Source organism: Sceloporus undulatus, chromosome 5 (genome assembly GCF_019175285.1).
Source record: "Sceloporus undulatus isolate JIND9_A2432 ecotype Alabama chromosome 5, SceUnd_v1.1, whole genome shotgun sequence".
Lineage (NCBI taxonomy): Eukaryota > Metazoa > Chordata > Lepidosauria > Squamata > Phrynosomatidae > Sceloporus > Sceloporus undulatus.
Window position 1 is genome coordinate 90,390,397 of NC_056526.1, and position 24,052 is coordinate 90,414,448.

The following is a 24,052-nucleotide window of genomic DNA, read 5'->3' on the forward strand; positions in this document are numbered from 1 at the left end:
TTCTACATAAGATTTCAGCAGTCACACAGAAGTAATCTTGTGGATCTAATACTTAATCAGCTTACTCAAAACAGAATGTGATGTTTGATGACATTACTCAAAATGATAATGAAAGACAAAAGTGTTAGGAGTCTTGGCAAGATTGCAATATCTCATTTTAGGGGAAGGTCAGGGTTCAAGGAAGATAAATGTCAGTGGCAGGGAGACAAGTTAAAAGGCTCCTCAGTATTAAATTGCAAAAAATGACTGTATTTTAAGATAATTTATTGTGGTTACATTCATATCTAATAGCAAGATAATAGTCCTATATATCTCACAATGACAATATAAGTGGTCCTAAAAACAGCCAGTCCTCAAAGTGTGCTTCTTAATAGCTTTTAGGTTCACTAAAATGTCAATATCAACAGGGCTGATGCAGGGTGCAAATTGCAGGTGCCTAGTAGTTCAGAAAAGGGATTAAGACCTGGCCATGTTAAATATGTTTTGTATTTCTTGGTAGTACCATTATTTTTTAGTTGTTTTATTGGCATTTATTATAAAATTGGTGAATTTCAAATAAAATAGTAAAGATATACGAAATCTAAACAGTTGTCCCTCCTGATTCACGGTGTCTGTGTCCCTCGATCTTTTACGGATGGCAAGCGAGGAGGGATATCATGGCGCTTGTGTGTGAGGTGCGCACACAGCACTGCACAAAGGAGCACTCCCTTATTGTAATCAATGGGGTTCCAATATGGGCAAATTTTCTGATTCACGGGGTGATGGTGGTGGTCCAGAATGGATCCCCAGCAAATTGGAAGGGACAATTGTACTAAAGATTTTTAGCCGGTCTGCCTTTGCAGGTATAGTCAGCAAAACTGGAGACTATAGGTGCAATTGTTGAAACAATACTGTCTGACACCACTTTAAGTGCCGTGGCTCCATCCTACAGAACTCTGGGATTTATCATTTTGTCAGGCAGCAGCACTTTTCGGCAGAGAAGGCTAAAGACCCTGTAAAACTACAAATTCCAGGGCTTCCATGGGGCTTCTTTTTCTTTTTTTTAATGCTACTGTTATAAACCAGTTCACATATGGTGCAAATGAGAAGCAGCATAGAAATATTGCTAGTAAATAAATGAATAATAAATATAAATGACTAGAGAACTGGTTACGTGCCAGAAATCAGGAGTGGAAAGAATGCTGAAAAGGCCATGAGAATAACACAATAAATAAAAAGGTATTATTATTGCCCAACAACTCCCCTCTCTTCTTCCAGATTGCTCTCTAACAGGCCTAATAAGAAAAAGCCCTAGATAGACTACCTAATGGTAGCAGAGTTGGGGTGTCATGAGAAAGCAGTAGGTACTTTTATGTGCTGTTTTACTGCCCAAGAAAGGAAAAAGTATTTGTGGAATGGGGTACCTTATGTGCCACAACACCTTGCCAGGCTGTAATTACTATGCACCTTAAAATCGGTGGAGTCCAGGGAGTAGCATATGCTGCATTTCTGCAGGCAGGAAAACATCTTGAGCAACCTCAGGACTTAACATGGGCAAAAGAGTTTCTTAAGAAATAGATCTGTCTGCACAGACCCTATGATGTCAGAATCCTTGTCTCTGACATGCAGGAGTTGGTTTTGTTTTAACCTGGAGGGAATTTGTGTGGAACAAACAAACAAACAGCTTCATTTATATAATGCTTCATACTGAACTAACGGTGTCTAAGCAGTTTACAACTGTAAGCTAATTACCCCCAACAATCTGGGTACTCATTTCACTGACCTTGGAAGGATGCAAGCCTGAGTCAAGCTTGAGCCCCATTAGCTGGGATTGAATTCACAACCTTATGGTTTTGAGTGAGTAGCTGCAGTACAGGCATTTAACCACTGTGCCACAAGAGCTCTGACACTGAGGTTTGTGAAACAAGTTGGCGCCACTTTAAACTCATATGAAGACTGACAGAACAAAATGTTCTTTACTATCTATCTAAAGTCAAAGAAGGAAGGAGCCAAACTCACCACTCCTGAGAAAACATTTCAAAACTGGGGTGCTGCTATCTCTTGTTGTTGTTAGCTGTCTTCGAGTCAAGTTTGACTCATGGTGACCATATGAATGAGACATCCTCATGACCTCCCCCCACACCCCTATTCTCAACTTCTTTGCTCAGATCTTGTGCGCAAACAAACCACGGATGGGTTTATCTCAAGAAACCTCTTTCCTTATCAAATTCTCAGGGCACTGAGATCTTCATGTGAGTCCGTTGTTGTCTGTGATGCAGCCGATGGATTTCATTTGACACTAGCACAAAAGCATGCCTTTTCAGTGTAGTGTCCGCCTAATAATAATAATAATAATAATAATAATAACAACAACAACAACAACTTATATTCTGCTTAATCTCAGGGAATCCAAGCAGATTGCAGCAGTAAAATACGGTACAATTAAAAGAGATAGATTAAAATTCCAAAATCCTCCCCCCTCCCCCTCACATAAAAACATAATCAAGTCCTAAAAAGAGATTCAACTGAAAAAGGATTAAAACATTAATATACAATACACTAAAATGAGATAAAAAATTCAAACAGAGTCCGGGTAGGGTACACAAAGATAAGAGATGGAAGATGAAAGGGGAAAGGCAGAGGGGAGGCAGGTCAGAAAGGGTATTCTAGTCTAGAAAGGCCTGCCGGAAGAGATCCGTTTTAATAGCCTTCTTGAAGGTATCCAAGGTGGGGATCTAACGGATCTCGTCCGGCAGGTCGTTCCAGAGTCTAGGAGCAGCTGATGAAAAGGATCTCTTATGAAACGATCTTGCCTTTGCAGACTAGTGTGTTTCAGCTATCTATTGAAAACACGACTTTTTATTTTGGCTTTCTCTCCCAAACAGAAAGTTTGTACTCTCTAACAGTTGTGTTACTTGTGAGGAAGTGCTATCTTTACAAGCCAAAGTAGCATAAAAAGGTATTAAAAGGGCAAGAGATATCAGACAATGTATTCTGAGAGTGAGGCGAAATTTGATAAGTGAATCTCTTCCTACATCAGTCTGGAAATTAAATAGCTGTTGCTTGAAAGATTAAATTCTGAGAAAATAAATGGAGAGATGAGTTTTTGGAACTGTCTTCCATTCACAGAGCCATCTCAACCTGTTCCATAGGATGCTTTGAAAGCACATATTGGAGATTTATTAATGGTACTGCTCACATCAAAATTATGAAATCCCAACACCGAGATGAAAAGAAAATATAACAAGTAGAAACCTTTAGGACTTACATAGCAACTTCTTTATTAGAATATATTTGGCAAACACAGAGACAAAATTGCTCTTCCTAATACTGAAGTAGAATCTCTTCTCCTGTAGTTTGCATCCATTGCTCTGGGTCTTATTCTCTGGAGTTGCAGAAAAAAAGCTTGTTCCATCTTCAGTATGACACTCCTTCAAATATTTAAACAGGGCTATCATATCACCCCTTATTTGTCTCTCCTCCAGGCTAAATTTTACCCAGCTCCCTCTTTCCTCATAGGGCATAGTTTCCAGACCTATCACCGTTTTGGTTGCCCTGCTTTTGGCATGAAGATAGTAAATATAAATCAAACTACCTACAGCCGACTTGCCTTTTGCACCAATTTTACAACATTTCAAACGTACAATTTTCTCCAGAAATAAATAAATCTATGAATAAATGTTCCACCCACAACACAGACATCTCTCAGCATGCCTGTGCCACTGAGTGAGGAAGGAGAGTGAGACAAGAGAATGAGGAAGGTGAAATGAGTGATGGATACTCTTCAACCTTTTGGTGTGAAGTTTTGAGTAGTAAGAAATAGTGACTACTTTTCTTTTACTTGGCTATTTTGCAGGAGACAGCAACCGCAGTTTGGGCATTGCTGGAAGAAAGGGATTTCTTTTGTCTGCTTAAGAAGGCTGTGTTTACGAGAGAGAGGAAGAAACTGGCATTTTGAAGTGTTGGTTTTCTCTGCTTACTTAGGTGTAGGGCGAGCATATTTCTCAAATCTGCTGGAGAAGGCACAGAAGAACACAATTCTTACCAGTTACTCTCTTTCTGTGTATGAAGAATTTTTGTTGTTGTTGTATGTCTTCAAGTTGTTTTCAACATGGTGACTATAAAGTGAACCTATGACAAGGTATTCTTGGCATGCTTCTTCAGAGAGGGTCACCCAGTGGGTTTCCATGGCCAAGCTGGGATTTAAACCCTAGTTTCCAGAGTCCTAGTTCAGCATTCAAGCCACTACACCACATTGGTCTCCCTGTCACCAAATGGCAAGCTAGCTCACTCCAGCTAAGCCTCCTTGGGTTCAGCAGTTACTTCCTCTTCTGGTTCCTCTAGTGAACACCTGCACATTTCTCTGGCTTGGAAAAGATGTTTATGCTTTAAATCTCTTTAAAATTGATAGCGGATTAAGTAAAATATTCAACTTTTTGGCTACTTCAGCTCCTTTGGGATCCATCTCCTTAGTCTTGAATGAAACTGATTCCCCCATTAACATCAGTCTCCATTTAAATCATGAGTACAGGAATGCAACCCCAAAGTAAACTGAAATTAGCCTGTACATCAGGGTTTTTTAAATTATTATTCTGGATCATACTCCTCCAAAATTAATGTCCGTAGGCACCTGAACCCTTTTAAGGACAGGATCCAAACTCACCAGTAACAAGCATGGGTACCGACTCTTCAAAGGCCACAGCAAATACAAGAATTAGAACCACGACTGACTCAAGATATTTTGCTGCCTAAGGCAAAATGGGTACAATATAGGTACATAACACCCAAAACTGGTGAAGTTATTTTGGCACATGAGGCAGAAAATCCCACATGTACCTCTCCCTTCTTGTGACAGTCAGTGGCAGTTCATGGACTGAGTGGAAGACCCATGACATAGTCACACAGGCAGTAAAAATGCAATAATAAATTCCACATGTACCTCTGCTGTTCTTTCCTGACACCCAATATCTGCTTCCGAGGCACTGTTTAATGATAGGATTGGCAATGTAGAGAATAAAGTTAAAATGCCCAAGAGTAGTAAAGCTACTCATTAGGTTTTCTGCTGTAATATACAAAAAACTGGCAGTTTTATATCAAACTGTCAACTAGCAACATTTCCCATCACCATAATGGTAACTTATGATGCTCCCCAAGCCTGGTAAAGATACACGATAATTATATGCCAGTAAATGATTCTGAGGTATTTAGCATAGAGATTATGGGGTCCCATTAGGATTCTTACAACATTAATCAAACTGGAGGAATCTAACAATCCCCAGTTGATTGACAGAGCTGCTAGCAAAGGAAACAAACAAGGCCACAATGTGCCCACACTGTGGCTGCTGATCCAGAAAAAAGCATTTGGCAAAGTCAATTAGAATATTCTACCTTTTGCCCATCCAAAATGAGGCATCACCTGATAATCTGGATGATTAGGGGAAACTATCTCCAAAGCCTCCTATCTCCATTTATATGTAGTATGATGCTCTTCATTATTTTATGCCTCTGTTGTGTACTACATATAAATGGAGATATGAGGCCTTGGAGATAATTTCCCCCAAGCATCCAGATTATCATTTATTATTCATCATGCTCTTCATTATTTTATCCTGTTTGATTTTGTAATCGTTTATGATCTTCACACGTGATCTTAAAATATGCATGCCATAAAGACAAATAGACCAAATACCAAATTATCTCCAGTTATCTCCAATGAGACTGATAGTCTCATATTCATGGAATATTCTGAGGCTTCCATGTATAAACTGAGGTAATTGACAGAAGAACCTGGAAGCACCTTGGTGTATACTGTTATTAGAGAAAATCAGCCAAAGGCATCTGGGCTAGCCACCTGTAAATCCATGTGTAAAACAGGCAATTTCAGTGGCCAGTCAACAAACTTGGATAATTGGGATTAAAACAGTAGGCCATAATGAATCAAAGCCAATATGAATGGAATGCTAAGAGACATCTCAGTTGATGCAAAACAAAGCAATTATTAATATACAATAGAAAAAGCAACAAAATCCCTGCAATGTTGCAGCAAGGTATTTCAGACCATGGAGCAGGCTTTGAGGGCCACTGAAACCCCTTTATATATCTGTCTATGGATGTATTTACATTGCAGAAATAATGCAGTTTGGAACCACTTTGATTGTCATGGCTCCATCCTACAGAATCCTGGGATATATAGTTTTGTGAGGCACCAGCACGCTTTGGCGAAGACATGTAAATATCTTGTAAAACTAGAAATCCCAGGTTTCTTTAAAGTGATGTCGAACTGCATCATTTGTACAATGTAGAAGCACCCCTTGATGTATTAGTTCAGTTAGGAAACACACAACTAATGTTTCTCTTCTTCCCTCTCCCATCACTGTCGTCCCATGCTTTCCCCAGTGGAAACTGGTGACCTCCATGTCATGGGGCAATGAATTCACTCTGTACTTTATGCTGAACTTTAAAAGGAGTCATTTGTGGTTGGGAACCTACTTTGGAAGCAGGAGTCAGTATTTTGGTTATTCCTTTAAAATATGAGCTAAAACCCAGAACAGATTTATTTCTCCACTGAGGTGGAACCCATTAGCTGACACTAGCTTTACCACTGCTTCCATATTCCTGCTGTTTTAAAGTCTATTGTTGTGTGCCTTCAAAGTGTTTCCAACTTAAGCAACCTTTAGGCATGGGGTTTTATTGGCAAGATTTATTCAGAGGGGGTTTACCTTTGCCTTCCTCTGAGGCTGAGAGAGTGTGACTTGCCCAAGGTCACCCAGTGGGCTAGAACAACTGAGCAGGGATTCAAACCTTGGTCTCCAGAGTTGTAGTCCAATGCTCAGACCAGTACACCATGAAGACCCTGATGTTTAAGGTACTCACCCCCAAATAATATGCATGCCACCTTTGAGAAAAGAAATGCCCTGAACATCTGCAGGCCCAAGAATCAATCTATGCTGGCTCCAGTTAAAAGAAGCTAGATAGCAGCGTTAGAGAGTTCTGGTCATACCATTGGTCTGAATATAAGTCAAGTTTTTGTTTATTATAACTATGTGTCATTCTTCAAATTGCTATTGTTAGAAAGAACAAGTATCTTTTGGCACAGTCAAGGGAAACTTGCTTTTCTAAACAGATCACCATTCAGCTTCGCTGTTATTTAAGGTCCTGACCAGGAAAGGAACAGGGATGTGAAGAAAATCTGTGGGATTAAAAATCACCTTGTTTTAGTGTGTTCTGAAGCGGTGGTTTGCTTTAATAAACCAGATGAAATGGGAGGAGTGAACCTCAAGCTGCTGATTCTATATTTTGACTTCTGTATTTGTATTTGTAAATATTAATGGAGGTGGGGTACTTGACCATCTAGACTAGTGGTTCTCAACTATTGGTTGTCCAGATGATTAGGATTTTAATTTCCAGTAGCATCAGCTAAGATGGCCAGTGATCAGGAATTCTTGGAGTCTAAAACATCTGGAGAACCCAAAGTACACTGAAGGCATACTTTAACAAGCAACTGTTGAAGATGATTATACCAAGTGCAGGATACTAGATTTTCAAATATTCACTTAGGCTGTAGCCCAGTACACACTTGCCTATTAATATGTCCCATTAAAGTAATGGAGAACACTTTGTCAAAGTCTTCTAAATCTTTGAACTGCAGAGTACTTTGGTGGAAATATCTAAATCATATGATGACATGGTTGGGTGGAGGAGAGTCCACACCACAAATTAAGAGGATATCTATTAAATAAACCCATGCTTGTGAGATAAGCATTTATGCTATATTTGGAAGAATATGACTTTGGGCTTGTCCAGATATGACTTCCCCCCCATTATGTACACTTGAGGTTCACATAATGAAGGGGGTATGGTCCATACCACATTCCAGGTGCTTGTGTTTTAAAGCGAATTGCTGATTGGTTTATATGACTATCATTCACATTTGAAACCAGTTCCGATCATACTTTGATCAATTTCTGACGCAATAATAATAATAATAATAATAATAATAATAATAATAATATACAGTGGGCCCTTGCGTTATGCAGGGATCCGTTCTGGATCCCTCCGCGTAAGACGAATTCTGCCTATGCTCATGCCCCATTGGAAACAATGGGGCTCATGCACGGCGGCGCGGCGGCACGGTGGGGCGCAATGGCCGCGCACGCCCATTCAATTGAATGGGATGCGCCGCCCCTTCCACCCCGCGTGCGCCCCACGGCTTGAGCGCGTATGCTCAAGCCGCGTAAAGTGCGCCCGCGTATGACGTGGGTGCGCTGTAGTTTATTTATATTTTCCTCCCTCTCCCAGATGGATCAAGGCGGGATTACAGTCTGCTAAAATACATACATCAGTGCTTTAAAAACATATAAAAGCACATCAATAAAATTGATAACAATTAATCTTAAAAACTAACTCTTCATCAAGTGGCGACGCAATAGAATTATGCAATGGTGTTTCTTACATAAGGTCAGGTGGGTAAGCTTGCCGGAAGAGATCCGTCTTAACTGCCTTCTTAAATGCCTCTAAGGTGGTAATGAGATGGATCTCCTCCAGGAGACCATTTCACAACTTCGGAGCGGCTGTTGTACAGGCTTTCTGAGAGGTTGATATAAGCCTGGTTGATTGATGTTCTAGTACATTCTTGCCAGTTATTCTGAGAGTGCAAGACGGATTGTGTAGGGAGAGGCATTCCTGTAAGTAACTCGGGCCCAAGCCATATAAGGCTTTAAAGGTAATAACCAACACCTTGTATTGTGCCCTGAAGCTAATCGGCAGCCAGTGCTACACAGTTTATTATTTGTAGAGAGGCTATTCATAAACATCTTTGTACCTTGTTTAGCCAATTACTGATGTTGGTCTCTTGCACCATTAAATTCTCCGTTGTCTTCTTAGCTGTTGACCAAGTTACTGGAAGGAACATCTTTATTGGTTATTTGTTATCATAGTAAAGGTGGAAAGGTCAAATTAAACATCAAGAAGACTGGCTACTATGGCAAATGTGTCATTGGGCCAAAAGGCCATATCTTACTCATATGAAGATGTAACCTCAGGAACCTGGCAGAGATTTCTGGGAATGATGGCACATCTTAACAGTCTTATAAGGGGAACAATAATTGACTCAGATGCAAACATAAGTTCTAAGTGAGAAAAATCAACAACCTGTTGCTAGGTTACATAATTAGGTAATTAAGAATGTTTTCCTGTGTTTCTTCCAGCACATGTTTAATTAAAAATTGACATTACATTGTTAAAATTCATTTTAAAAAATCCTGGTCATATTTTTAGACTAGGAGACACAAATGTATCATACCCATGGATTGAACTATGATTTCTTACAACATCTTGCATGAATTAGCTGTTGGTCACACAACTACAGGAGGTCTTGATGTACACAGTGAACTATTAGTTTTTATGATAATCATGTGAGATTCAGGTTAAATTCAGTATTAGAAAAAGCAACAGACTCTTCAACTACAGTGTGAGGCTTGCCTTCTCTGAAGGCTTCACTGAAAGACCAAAGGTACTTGCAGCAAATATTTTATGCTGTTTGCATTTGTGATCCTCCCCACACACACACACACAATACAGGAGCCAGTCCAAAATGCAGTAACATTATACTGGTCCTGGAACAATTTCACTATATGCTGGTATAGCTATTGGGGAGACATGTGGGCTATAAAATAGATAGGTAGAAATAGGCCCCAAACAGACGGATGAAAATAGCCGGCTTCCATGTGGCTTGGGGGCATGGCAATTACATGAAACTCATATAATCTGAATAGCTGGATGGCCCTTGTGGTCTCTTCCAACTCTGTGATTCTATGATTCTTCAATTCTGCTTCAGTAGGTTGCCTCACTTGTACCAGCCCCTAGCCATCAATATTGCATGGATGATTTAGTCCCGCGGTGGTGAACCTATGGCACATGTGCCAGAGATGGCATAGGAAACCATTTTTCAGGGCATATGAAGAGTGAGAAAGAGGAGGAACAGGCAGCTGAAGGCCTGGGAGGATTCCCTGACTTGGTTGTTTCATTTCACATGTAGTTTTGAATAACAAAAAGTTCGCTGAAACATGTTGAATTCCTTTTTTGTGGTGACTGAACCTATCCATGTTGTTTCCAGGTGCTCATTTGAGATGTGGTGCTGGAGAAGACTGCTGAGGATACCTTGGACAGCCAAAAAGACAAACAAATGTATCCTTGGAGAGATCAAGCCTGAACTCTCCCTGAAAGCAAAGATGTCAAACTCTGGCCACATTATGAGAAGGCATGGCTCATTTAAAAAGACAATAATGCTAGGAAAGGTAGAAGGCAGTAGAAAGCAAGGAGGAGTGCATGCCAGATGGATAAACTCAGTCAGGGAAATCATGGTCCTGAACCTACAGGACTTGAGCAGAGTGGTAGTCTTTGGAGATGTCTCATTCACAGGGTCACCATGAGTCGAAGTTGACTTGAAAGCAGCTAACAACAACAAAAGCACCATAGTTTCTGCTGAAGAAGTAAAGCCAGAACAAATCTACTTTGTTAACAGAGGTATACCTGTATTATTTTATTATTAAACTTCCCACATGTAATGAGATGTACACAATTTCTCCTCTGGACAGTAAAGCTTTTAAAGCACTACAGAAATTAATGGGATTACGATTAAAATAAATGTTAAGTGAAATATGCATCTTCTGCAATAAATTCATTTTTCCTCACAATGACATTTCCTCAGAAATGAATGCTCAACTATAAGACTTGCAAATTAAGCCTATAAAGATTTCAAGAGAAGACGCCTGTTGATGTGCAAATGGACTTTAAATTTCCTAGACTTTGTTAAACTTCCAGTTCTCACATGCCCAGGAGGAGAAGGAGCTGGCCTGCAAAATTTACCCTCTTCATACCATCTTGACTAAGGACAGAAACAACAAAACCTAGGTATCTTACCAAGATCTCCAATTTTTTTATTAGCAAGAAGGGTTAACTTTCCTCTCCATATCCAATCTACCCTCTAGTGGGTGTTATTTGCACTTGTTTTTAATCTGCCACATTAAATGCCTATCTGGCTTGGTCTTCAGAATGTCATGGACATCAGAGCTGTTTGGGACAAGTCTTTATAATTGCTTCATTTTTTTTCTGAATAAAACTTTGCCAGAGCAAAGTGTGAAGACTGCTTGTTATTCATTTCATTCATTTAATACTGGAATTCTAATTTTAATCAAAAGAACACTTTTATATATACAAAGAATAATAATGAAAAGATAAATGAAAAAGAAATATATTCTTCTACTATTACAGGTCCTAATAAGTAATCCCACTAGAATGACTAATAGCCGTAAGAACAGTTTATTACATTGTTAGATTTCTTATTGCTTAATAATAATAATAATAATAGGATTTATTTATATACCACCCAATCACTGGGAATCCGAGCGGTTTACAACAGAGGGGATAAAAGTCCATAAATGGTTTCTAATCGTTAAAAAAAATTAAATTGGCATATCCTTTTAGGGGCAAACAAAGTGCTTGCCACTGTTAGCATGCGATGAAGAAGTAATACATGTGGAATGTCCCATTCTTTGTCTATAATGCCCAGTAGACAGATTTCTGGTAACACTGCAAAATCTAGCTTTTAGTTTTTTTAATTAATTTATAAAGCTTAGACCTATGATGGTGAACCTATGGAACGCATGCCATTTCCCCCAGCATGTGGTGGGGAGAGGAGGAAGAAGAGATATGTGCTTGTTCCTTCTCTTTCCTGACCCTCCCTAGCCTCCAGTTGCCTCTCCAGAGGTAGATGAAGGCCAGGAACAGCAAAGGGGGAGGAGAAGAGGGGCGCACCTGCTACTCTTCTTCCCCTCTTGTTTCCCCCTGGGCTGTCAGCTGTCTCTGGAGAGGCAGCTGAAGGCCTGGGAGGGCAGGAGGAAGAAATCCCACCCTGGAAGTCTCACCCCCGGAGGGTGGAGGTCCCACCCTGGCACCGGGTAACACCCAGTGCCAGACAATCTTCTAGTCTGGGCACTCAGCCCCTAAAAAGTCTGTCATCACTGGCTTAGACCAATACATTTTCACCTTGTTAAAGATCCACAACATATGAGAAAAGGAACCCTCTTTATCTTGACATCCCCAACATAAATTCAAAACATTCTTGGACATTTTTGACAACTTATTTGGGTATAGATACCTTTACTACATCATCTTATACAGGTTTTCTTTTAAACTGCTACATAAAGTAAAATTTTATGTCTTTTGACCACAGTTCTCCATATATTCATTTGCACAATATGTCCAAAATTTTGTCCCCACCTTATCATATATTTTTATCATTTACTCTTTTACAGGTTCATCTTCTGTCTCTAGTTTCAAAAGTCATTTATGTACTTATTAATTATATGTTCATCTTTACGCAACTCTAAATAGAATTCATTTACTTCAGTCTCTATTGCTACATTTCTTTTACATTCTCTAAATCTGTCATTAAGTTACATGTAAACAAAATATTTTCCTTTCTTAAGAAGCATTTATCTTGATTTAAACTTCTAGCTGTCTTTTTCAGAATACAAAAGATCATCATAAAACAAGTATCTCCAATTGCTAATTCTTACTTTCCTTTTGGAAAAAATGTCTTTCTGCAGTTAGGTGGTTAATGTTATCTTAGGAAAATGTCTCTATTTATACTGATACCAAACTTGTAGGAGAGCCTTTCTTGTGCAGTGATTTTTAAATTTAGCATGTGCCTTAACTTTATCATACCAAATTATCATACCAAAAATAACTGTGCCAACCAAATCTTAAATCATGATCAGTGCCTGTTTTGTGGTCCAAAAGGATACACAATATTGTCAGGACTGGCACAAGATGTTTTGTGGCTTGAAGCATATTAACAAGTGCCACTGACACCTTCCAAGCCAAGAGTTATAATATAAAGACCACTCAAGTTATTTTGGCACACAAGGCAGAACATTCCATGTGCAATTCTTCCTGTCCCTGCAATGAAAATATAATAACAACATAGTAAATAACTAACTGTTTGCTATACTTTCATGACACTTAAAATTTGCTGCCTATGGTGGTTGCCTCACTGGCAAATGACATGGCTAGCCCTGGAGACCGGAGACAATTTTTATTTTCATTTTCCACAGTGCAGCTTGGAAAATGACCAGCCTCGATAAATGTCTAAGAGGTCATATACCACACATAAGAAACATATTTGTTCCTGCGAGCAAAATTTCCCAGGTATTCTCTACTGTAAATCTAGAGCTCAAGTTGATCTTTCAGAAGGGAATTGTAAGTACTTCAAAGGTAAACTTAAAAATAGAAACACTTGATATGTGACATATAACTCAAAAGAACAGGCTTCCACAAAGGTGCTTTGCTTCCCTTGTTGGGGGAAAAATGTTAGAAGGCCACACAATGAAGGCAGAAACTCATCTCTGAGGGAAGCCAATGAATTTGGCTGCCTAGCTTTTTGTTTTTCATGGCCAGTTTTTCACTACTTGGTCAGAGCTTTCTAGCCAAATGACTTTTATATGATGAACCCTTATACAGTGGACCCTTGTTATACATTGGGGTTTGGTTCCAAGATCCCTCTTGTATAACAAAATCTGTGGATGCTCAAGTCCCATTAAGTATAATGACATAGCAAAATGGTGTTCCTTATAAAAAATGGAAAATCAAGGTTTGATATTTGAAATTTATACTTTTTTGGAACATTTTCAAACCGTGGATGCTTGAATCCATATATATATAAAATTGTGTATAAGAAGGGCCAACTGTATATAAAACTCATCATTTTTCAAGTGATTTTATCTTCTGGGTCTTTTGTGATTGTGATACTTTTGGTCTTGTTCTTGTTTTTAATTGTTGCAGGCCACTCTTTGGGAGCAATTTGAAGGGTAAAGAGACAGATAGTTGGAGATGCCTTTCCAGCCAAAGTCCTGTTGGGCTCTTGCTATCAGAAGATATCAACAGGGCCAGTTTTTAGATTCTCCCCCTGCCCCATTTAGTTTGTTTTCAGATTCCCACCCCCCTTAGCAGCCTTCAGAGAAGTCCCACTCTTGCCTATGTCCCTGTAGATGCTTCCCCAAGAGCCTAAGCTTGCAGACTTGGGGCCCGAACAGACAGGGCAAAATAAAGTTGCTTCGAGTCACTTTGGAGGTATGATGTTTAAATAACACACACATCTTCAGAGGCCAGAAGCTGCCCCAAAGCTGCGCTCTCATCCTTAGGACTGGAGTATGGCTTTGGCGTGACTTCTGGCCTCTTAGGTTGCATGCGTCATTCAAACAGCAGCTTTATTTTGGCCTGTCTGTTCTGGCCCTTAGTAATACACATGCACTCAAAGTTTGTTAAACAAAGAAATGAATGGTCATGATTTCCATTCTGTCTATCTGGGAGGGTCCCAGTTCAGTCTTTCATTCCCTCCTTTACTTTGAAGCAGTTTGCTTTGAATAAATAATGTGCTCAACTCTTCCATGTGCTTATTTTAATAAACCAAAGGCAGAATTATTAAGGCCTGCAGTTCAGTGCTTTGCATACAGAAAGTTCCATCACCAGCATCTCCACCTAGGAATGTAAAATGCAGTGCAATCTTCTCAGTATTATCCCAGCAGGAAAGCTCCATTTGCATTAGGTCCACTTCTACTGGGGACAGGAGAGAAGTGAGAAAGTATCCTATGCAAGGGAAGTGGTTGCTTTGGGGTAATTTTGCAAATCAAGAACTTGCAGTCCATGGGCTTGAAAATATGTGGAGGGATGGCCCCCATTAATCTCTATGGTGTGCACACCAGTGCCATACGCTTCACATGCATGTGCTTCATTCAAGCCTATGGGGTTTAAATATGTGTGTGTTTCAGAACTTGTGGTGGGGGAGCGGGGGCGGAATGGATCTCCTGTGAATTCCAAGGGGTAACAGTAAATGAAATCCCACTTGCCATGCAACCCCACTGGGTGACCCTGGGCAAGTCACACTTTCCCAGCCATGTGGGGAAGGCAATGGCAAAAAACCCCTTGAAGAAAATTCTTCAAGAAAACTCCATGATAGGTTCTCCTTAGGGTCACCATGGCGGGGTACAGAGCGCCTGAAAGTGGCGGTCTGCTGCCGCCTCCATTTCCGCCGTCAGGAAGCCTCAGCCTCCAAACGGCAAGGCTTCCTGGCGGCGGAAAAAGAAGCCGAAAAAATCGGCTTCTTTTTGCATCGCACTTGTGACGCAAATGGCGCACTCGTGACGTCGCAAGCGCAGGAGGACGTGCGGATGCTAAGCATCCGACATGTAAAAATGGCTGCGCCCATGTGTATAGGGCTCTGCGATTTTTACGCCCCCATCAAGTGCTAGGGGTGAGGCCGGTATGAACACTAGGTCCTCGGCCAACCCCTAGCATGTGACGGGGGCGCCGCAAAGGCCCATGCATAACGGGCCCATGAGTCAAAACAACTTGAAAGCACACAACAATTGCTGCTAGCGAGCCCGAGGTCCAAAGGGAAACTGGAGCCCCATACGTTTGTATTTGGGGGAAATTGCCAGTCTGGACCGCACCCAAGTTGTGCACCAGCATTTTTAGCTGGGCTTAGGAACATTCCAGACACCAGCATTGATGTTTCAATAGAGACTAGACATAGACATGACATCTTTTCCAGCTTTATGTTAGCAGATATTTTTGCAGTGTTCTGCTGGCTGCAATTTCCAAAGTGATATCCCTATTTAAAATACATTGTAATAAATGAGTTCCAGAATACAGGTAACTGTAACAGAACTATCTCTGTTACCAGGGCCTATTGGAAATTGTCTTGAAATATCAGTTTCAATGGATACAAGGCCTTCCATCTTCATTAAAGTTGGTTGAACACCACCTTCCCAGAAAGGTGAACCACTCATTAACAGTATATTGGTCTTGTCAGGATTGTGTTTCTATATATAAGTTTTCCTCCAGTCCATACTTATTTCTCCAAATTGCATCAACATCTGACTGGCTCACCTAGAAAAGACTGATGGGAGCTGGGGGTCACCATCACATTGGCATCACTTTTGAATATGCCATGACTGTGCAACAAGTTACCCTTCCCCTACATACAGCTAGTGTTTTTTCATGATTCTGGACAATTTTTAAACTATCTAGTGGTCATATGAGTTTCCAAAGGTCACTTTGTGGTTCTACTACCTAACAAAACTTGCTCATTACTTTGTCTTGCTTTGTTTTATTCTTTCTCTCAGCATAATTCTTTGTCATAATACATAGTGATATGGACTATTATCCTGGCTTCTCACCTTTTGTCTGACCTTGCAACAGGTTGTCTCTCTTTTCAGTAAAAACAACAAAAAGGGTTGTGACATCTTAAAGATAGTAACATTTATTACAGCAAGAGTTTTCATAGACCACAGTCTACTTTCTCCCGATTGCACAAAAGCCTCTGATAAAGATGAAGAACCAAGTCCAGACTAATTAATGGAATATCCATTTGTGACTGTTCTTTGGGAAGACCTCTGTAGGAGGTGAACAGAACAAAACCATTCAATAGCTCAATTATTCTTAAGCCCTGCTTTCCCTTTTTCATTGAGATATGTGTATATAACTTTTGTGGCTTTAAAACATCATTGTAACATAAATGAAGACTTGCTAATGAGAATGAATATAACATCTACATCCTGCCATTTCCACTTATTCCCTGCACAATATAAACACAGAACACTGTCCAGATTACCTGGAGCCATTCTCTAAATTCTTAAGGATAATATAGACAAAAACATTACTGAGAAGGCTGATAGCATAATCTACCAAATTCATCCGTAGACTCTGGAAACTTTTGTTCTTGACAGCTGGTGGATAAGATTCTCTTATGATGTTATGTGGAAATAATTTAGTCTAATTTTCATATTTGTTTTATTCTCAAACACAAGAGTAAGCAAGCTAGCCAAAAGATGGTGAAATGAGAAACACAGCTATAAAAAAGCTGTAGTTGATAAAAGCAAGGGAATCCCATTTTCTCTTCCCTAGTCCCCAGCTGGCCATATCCAAATTTCTTCTCTCTCAGTTTCACCTCCTCTCTTCCCTCTGTGTTCCATCTCCCTTCTCCCTCGGCCCTCGCTTGCTTCTACCCCCCTCTCAGTTCCCAACATCGCTACTTCCCTTACCTTTCATTTCCTTTCCCCCCTTTTTTCCTGCAGAAATTAACACCCAAGCTGTTTTTGGTCACCCCATGATTCAGATATGTAGTTAATATGCATCTGTGTTATAACCACCATAACACTACTGTTCCATGTTAGTGGGATGGAGTGCTCCTGTGAGGCAAGAAACTATGCCGCTGATAGGGTCTCCCAAGTCAGACAGACTTTTGCTGAGGATCCGGACTATAGTTATTAAAACAGCTAGTGGACAGCAACAGTATTGGAGGGAGGGAGAGTTTGTCACTGGCAGAGGATCTCTCAGGGGCAACTGCAGTGGGACTTTAGCAAACTCTGAAGAAGTTAGGACTATGCAGAAGGAGGCACCAATAAAATGGATCTGTATGTACTTTAATATGAAAACTCTATGGTGAAAATGAAGCAAGGGATGGTGCCAGAAGATGAGACCAAGGATGCAACTGGACTCAAGACAAAACAATGTTCACCTCCTGATATGCTCAGATGTGAAAGGAAACTCCACAACAGTCTTGTGTTGTGCCACATTTGATACATTCTTAAGTAAGTGACAGAGAGATGGAGGTTTATATTCTGGGTATCGGTATATTCTGATTAAGCTCGATGTTACCCTACAGTTATGGAAACAAGCATTGCACCATCAGGAACTCCCTGACCACATAACAATACCTTCCCTAGCTCATAGTAAGAACCCTTTAGCCCAGAAGTGGACACATCTGAGTGTTCAGAAGCTACACCAGCCCTTTGAAATCTTTAAGGGCCTTCGCCTACCATTTCTGGATTGAGGGACGGGAATCTTCAAGGCTGAAAAAAGGCCTCAGCCTCCAGAAATGGGTCAAAATAACTAGCTGCTGTGGACTTCTGTGGGTTCAACTGACCCATTTTATGACAACAAAAATGGGGTTGGAAGGTACAGAGGAGTTCTTTTGTAGTTGTAATCATACGCCTTCAGGGTTTTCTTGGCAAGATTTGTTCAGATGTATTTTGCCATTGCTTTCTTTTGAGGCTGAAAAAGTATGGCGTCCCCAAGGTCACCCAGTGGAATTCCATAGCTGAGCAGGGATTTGAACCCTGGTCTCCAGAGTCATCGTCCAATTCTCAACCCAGATAAGGACACTAAAACAGCTGTGGGGCCACATGGATGGAATTTACCCCAGATAGTCCAACATCCTGTTTCCAGCAACAAGAGAAATGCTTTCCACAAGCATAGCACAACAGCATAATCTTCCCCTGTTGCTTTTTGTTTATGAACATTTAGGCACTATTTAGTTATCAGGGCTAATAGGCTTATCACCAGTCATTCATTTTTCATGGCTACCCAAACAGAAAGAACTGGTTCCACCAAGAAGAAGAAAACTGACCTTCGGTGAAGAGTGTTCAGTTACAGTTTCCAGACAGAAGGATAAGATGGGTTCCACAGAAGATGGGCTACAGAAGATATGTCATTTCTAATTTTGGGTGGATGCTGAGATCCCCACTCATTTCCATGTGCTGTTTTGATTATACAGTGGTTCATTGCAATGATTGAAGGGAAAGAAGTCACTGATCCCTTTGTCTAAACTAATACATTTTTATACATGATAATACATGATTAAAACTCTTTTAGTTGATTAATCATCAGGTTTCTAATCAATGAAATTTAAATGCATTTACATATTACCAAAACTTTAATTATTATAGGTGCTTTTTAAGGACATGATGCCCTTAAAGTAGTTTGTTTAATGAACAAAAAGCTACCTCTCACTGTGCAAGCCCCAGCCTGTCTGGTGTTGCATTTAAAAGGATTTAAAAATATAAACAAGTATCTCCTTCAGTCTCAAACAAATGAATTGTAATTTGACCCAATTGACAACGGAATTAATTTTCACTGGTTTAATCTACCAATTACATTTGGGTCAATCACCCTTTTTTATATGGAGAGATTCGCATCTGTGAATCAATTCTGAATCAATTTACTGTTCCCACTAGGTTTTAAGGCAGCGAATCTTTCCATGCTAGTTAAATCTGATTTCCATTCCCATTTGCCACTATTCCAGATCAAGATTGAGGCACCTCCATTTCCTGAATGGATGCACAATCCGAATTGATTTGGTATCGCATTCACACTTCCACAGATGTGAACTGCTTTGGTATTCCCCCCTCCCAAAAGACACGGTTAAAGTTGTGTTTTCACCCCACACACACACACCATGCCAGGTACATTTGGGTCATGGTGTGAACAACCCTGAAATAACCCAGTTTCCACACCAGATTATTTCATAGTGTGAATGACCCCATTGATTAAAGCTTGATCTTGTTACAGATTCAACAGATCTCTGCTCAGGTGGAAACAGCTGAAGTATCACCAGTCTGGACACATATAGACATATAGACCATGATCAGGAGATGCAGCCTATTTAACCCTTTCCAACAAGGCACCAGATTCTGATCTTAGGAGCTAAGCAAGGTCATTTCTGGTTAATATTTGGATGAAAGACCACCAAAAAATGCTAGGGGCTGTAGGCTATATTTCAGAAGAAGGAATGGGCAAAACCATCTCTGAGTATTCCTTGCCTAAGAAAACCCTATTAAGCTTATCGGGTCACCATAAGTTGACAGGTGATTTGAAGGCACACACATATACAGGCTAGCAGAAACACTGCAGAAGTAGAACCAGAAGCAACATAGGCCCTGATACCAGGATATACCTGGAGTTATCTCACCCACCATTGTGACTTTCTGGGAAAGAGCCATTCTCTGAGAGTTTGTGTGCCTCCACTGTTTTTAGAAGTCATTAGACTTTAAAATACTGAAGTAAGAGAATGCCGCAACAGAATGGGTTTTTTTTTTCTCCTAGTCCTGAGCATGTTACTCAAAAGTAGTTAATGGCACAAAAAAAGGCAAATCAACAAAATATTCCCAACTTGTTCTGCTATTCTTTTTTTTTTTCTTAAGTGAAAAGTAGCACCATACAAAATTTTTAGCTTATGCAGATCTACTCAAAGAAGTCTATGGGAAATGTATTCTCTCTAGTTTGAAGGAGAACAGTGGCTTCATCCTGATGTAGTTGTGTGTCAGAAGTGTGTCAAAGGGCCATGAACTTGTCTGGACACTACAATAGTGGAAGAATGATTGTGGAAACCATTGTTATTTCTCAGAAGTTATATGCACAAAGCCTCTAGTGCGGCCTATCATTTCCTGAACACGTACAAACAGCCCTCCCTCACACTTTTGACTTGGTGGGTGGGGAGTGAATTGACTGTTTCACAATTAATGGGTTTAAGGCTATAGTGCATTCTGTGCAATTCACTACAAGACTGTGAGATAAAGTGTAATTAGTCAGCTGTATATTTACACTTCACTAAAAGAATACTCTGCCTAAATATCCTGAAGACATTGGATCATGTCTGATCTTGAAAGTTAAGCAAGGTCAGGCGTAATGCTTTATAGGGAGAGAAATACTTGGGAAGGAATAACAGGTGCTGTAGGCTACATTCAGAGAAAGGCAATAGCAAATGTCCTCTGAATAAATCTTCCAAAGAAAACCCTGTGATTGGGCCAGCAGGAGTTGGAATTTATGTGAAGGTATTTAATTACAAAATTGAAATGTATAAGATCTTGATCTAGGTGTCATGCAGGCAGCTTCGCACCACTTACCACTTCTCTGCTTAAAATACCCTTCCCATACCTGGTGTTTTTCACGCAGTAGAAGAAATAAGGCAACCCTGTACTTTTTATCCCAAAGGTAAGAAAGCAGTGAATCAGTTTTGTGAATAAATTAACAAAAGGAAAATAGTTCACAGCACTTTCTTTACATAAAACCATTGTTCTTCATTACAGCCTCCCTCTGTTATGTTTTATTTTTTAAACATATGTTGAGAAATACTTCATGTAACATCTGTTTTGGCCACAAGTCGCCATCATCAGCATGAATCTTTTGGTTGAGAATGCTAGACTTTACAAATTTATGTAGTGATTGCAGCTAAAGTCCAGAACAAAAATTAGCCTGCCTAAATAGCCTGAAGACACCAGTCTTTATAGTGTGGTTTCAGGCTAATGTGCAGCATTGAAACAGCCTTAGTCATTTCTTCTGGGTGAGAGACAGGGGGAGTACTACACTGCTGATGTTCATGGATCTCTCAATGGTTTTTGATACCACTGATCAAGGTATTTTTTTTGGATTGGTTCCATTCGATGGGAGTAGGAATGCCCCATGCTAAAGTAGTTCTGCTCCTATCTGTGGAGCTGGTTCCATAGAGTAGCCTTGTGGGGATTTATGTTCATCTGTGGAGTCCCATGCTGTCAAATATCTCTGTGAAGCCACTGGGTGAGGTAATAAGGGGGTTTGGACTGGAGTGCCATCAGTCTACTTCTCTTTATCATCAGAATCAGTTGAGGTTGTGTAGGTGCTGGACAAGTGCCTTGATACTGCAATGATTTGGATGAGGATCAATAAACTGAATATAACCCCTAGTAAGAGGCTGTGTGGATTGGTGGTTTTCCAGTCTGGGAAATTACTAAGCAACCTGTCCCAAATGGGACTGCATTGCCTCTGAAGGACCAGGTGCATAGCTTGGGAGTATTCCCAGACCCATCTTTGTCATTGGAAGCTCAAGTGGACTCTATAGGTCAGAATGCTTGGCACCAGCTCCAACTTGTGCATCAGCTACAGCATTTCCTGGACATGAATAACTTAGCCACAGTATTCCAGGCATTAATAACTTCTTGATTAGAATACTATAATGTGTTCTTCATGGGAGCTCCCTTGAAGTTACAGCTAGTGCAAAATATGGCAGCAAGATTGCTGATGAGACTACCATACAGATAACAAACTACACTGGTCTTACTGGAGCTGCCTTGGCTGCCTCTTTACATCTGGCACTTGTGGTGGCATTTAAAGATTTGGCACCTTGATACATAAAAGAGCACCTCACCATATATATACTCACCCAAGAATTGAGATCTGTAGGAGTGAGCTTCTTCTGTGTCCCACCAGTAGCGATACTGCAAAGTGGAAGGACATGGGAAAAGGTCTTTCAGTTGTGGCACCCCAATTGTAGAAAGTCTTCTTCATCTTAGAGGTCTAACTGGCACCAAAGTTGGTGTTTCTTTCTAGCACCAACCCCAAATGTGGCTTTTTATTCATACCTTCAACTTATTTCAACATATAAATACACGTTTTTAAATTGTTGGCACTTTTAAAGTTGTTTTAAAAGCTGTCTTGCTTCATATGTTTTATCTCATTTAAATTATTTATAGTTTTAATCTGGAAGTGTTTTAAGTTGTTTATATTGTAGGCCATCCTGAAATCCCATGATAAAGGGTGGGCTATAAATATTTAAATAAATATATAAATGAATAGAAGGAGGCCCTCCTAAACCCAGTCATTTAAAACTCTGGTTTTGACTGTAGCCATAGCATTCCACAAGTGCTTCCTTAATGGAGATGTTTTTAATAGCAGCACTAAAGAGAGTACCTTTTGTCTTGAGGCCTTCCAGGTTCTGGAACGCTCGCCTCAAAGAGTTATAACTGCCATTGATATTTCTATTTGCCCTGGCATTTTAGGCTTTCTCGGTACGTTTTGCGTTTTCTTTAATCTTTTACCATTAGTCTCTAATGGTTACAAAGGAAATAGTGTTTACATTTTGTTTGCATTATTTGTGAGTCTGTTCAAGATTGTCCAAGAATCCACTGGATGAAGTGCTGTTCAGAAATAATAAATAAATGGTACTATCTAAGAGAAAAAAAGAAAACAAATGATCAGTATTTTAAAAGGAACAATACATCAGCATCCTTTCAAACATGGTCATTCTATGTACACCCTGGAGTAAGTCCCCCTGAACTCAGTAGATTTACTTCTGAGTGAATATGCCTAAGAGCAGGCTGCACATAGCTGAGTTGTGACACTTTGCATTGCAGTTGATTTACTGACTTGGGCTTATAAATCTCTGTGCATGGAGGAAGTCTTGACCATACATGAGCAGTGAGCAGCTGTGCTAGGGGTTAATTTATAATCATTCTTCAGTATGGTTATGATCCCAACACCAGCTTAGTCAATAATAGAAAGGGGGTGGGCCTAGGAGAGAGGAAGCACAGTGCTTGTGTGTATGCATGCATTTCTCTCTGCGGCATCCAAGCTGTCTCATATCATACTAGAAACAACCGTTCCCATGCCTCACAGAATCCTGTGGACAAAGCATTTCTCATGGGTGACTGAAAAAGGACTACCTTGGCTCGGACAGCTGTCTCTTCCGTCAAATCTTCCTCCTACAGAATTTTTAAAAGCCCTGGATGCATTCATCAAAAGAATGAACAGATAAGCCCCCAACTGCATTTCCTGCCTTAGAAACTACTCTGGAGAGTGAAGCATGGATAAACTTAATGGGACCATATTTGGCATCGACAACAATATTTCCTCACTCCTGTGTGATCCCAACTTTGAAAATGATACATTATACAGCATGAATCATTCCTGGCCTTATAAAGGTAGGTGCATTTCAAAACAAACAAACAAACAAACCAGCTAGCTTCACCTGTAGCTGATCTATATTAAATAATTTAAGAACGGTTTAAGTGAAAATGGGCTTTTTGGGATGTGTTTTGTTGAAAGAGAACACCAGAAATTAATTCAGCAACTTACTGGTTATAACTACATCTAAAGAACAATGGCAAGGAAAAAATAACAGTTGTTAGTCAAGGCAGAAAATCTTAAAGAGAGAAAGTTAAAGAAATGTCTAACAGCTTTTAAAATAAAATAAATTCAGGGCTAGTGCCATTACTGCTATAATGATCTACTGCTATTGCTATTATGTATTGTAATATACTATAAAGATTATATGATATAGAAGGTATAAACAGATTTACAACAAATCATGTAGCCTTATGTTGGTCTTCTGCTATCTGCAAACCTCATAAGCCAGTGGTTTACAATATTTCACAATTTGTGAAGTGTTCATTTACATTAAGAGGTGATAAAGTACCAGAAA

The 24,052-nt window shown here is 39.9% G+C and overlaps 1 protein-coding gene across 1 annotated transcript in view; it reads left to right on the plus strand.

Moving 5' to 3' along the window:
- Positions 1–23,434: 23,434 nt before the first annotated feature.
- The window catches only part of CCKAR (cholecystokinin A receptor), a 28,905-nt gene continuing 28,287 nt past the window's right edge, over positions 23,435–24,052 (plus strand). Inside the window, exon 1 of the mRNA XM_042469636.1 lies at positions 23,435–23,552. Coding sequence (XP_042325570.1) covers positions 23,435–23,552 — 118 coding nt within the window. The remainder of the gene's footprint in view (positions 23,553–24,052) is intronic.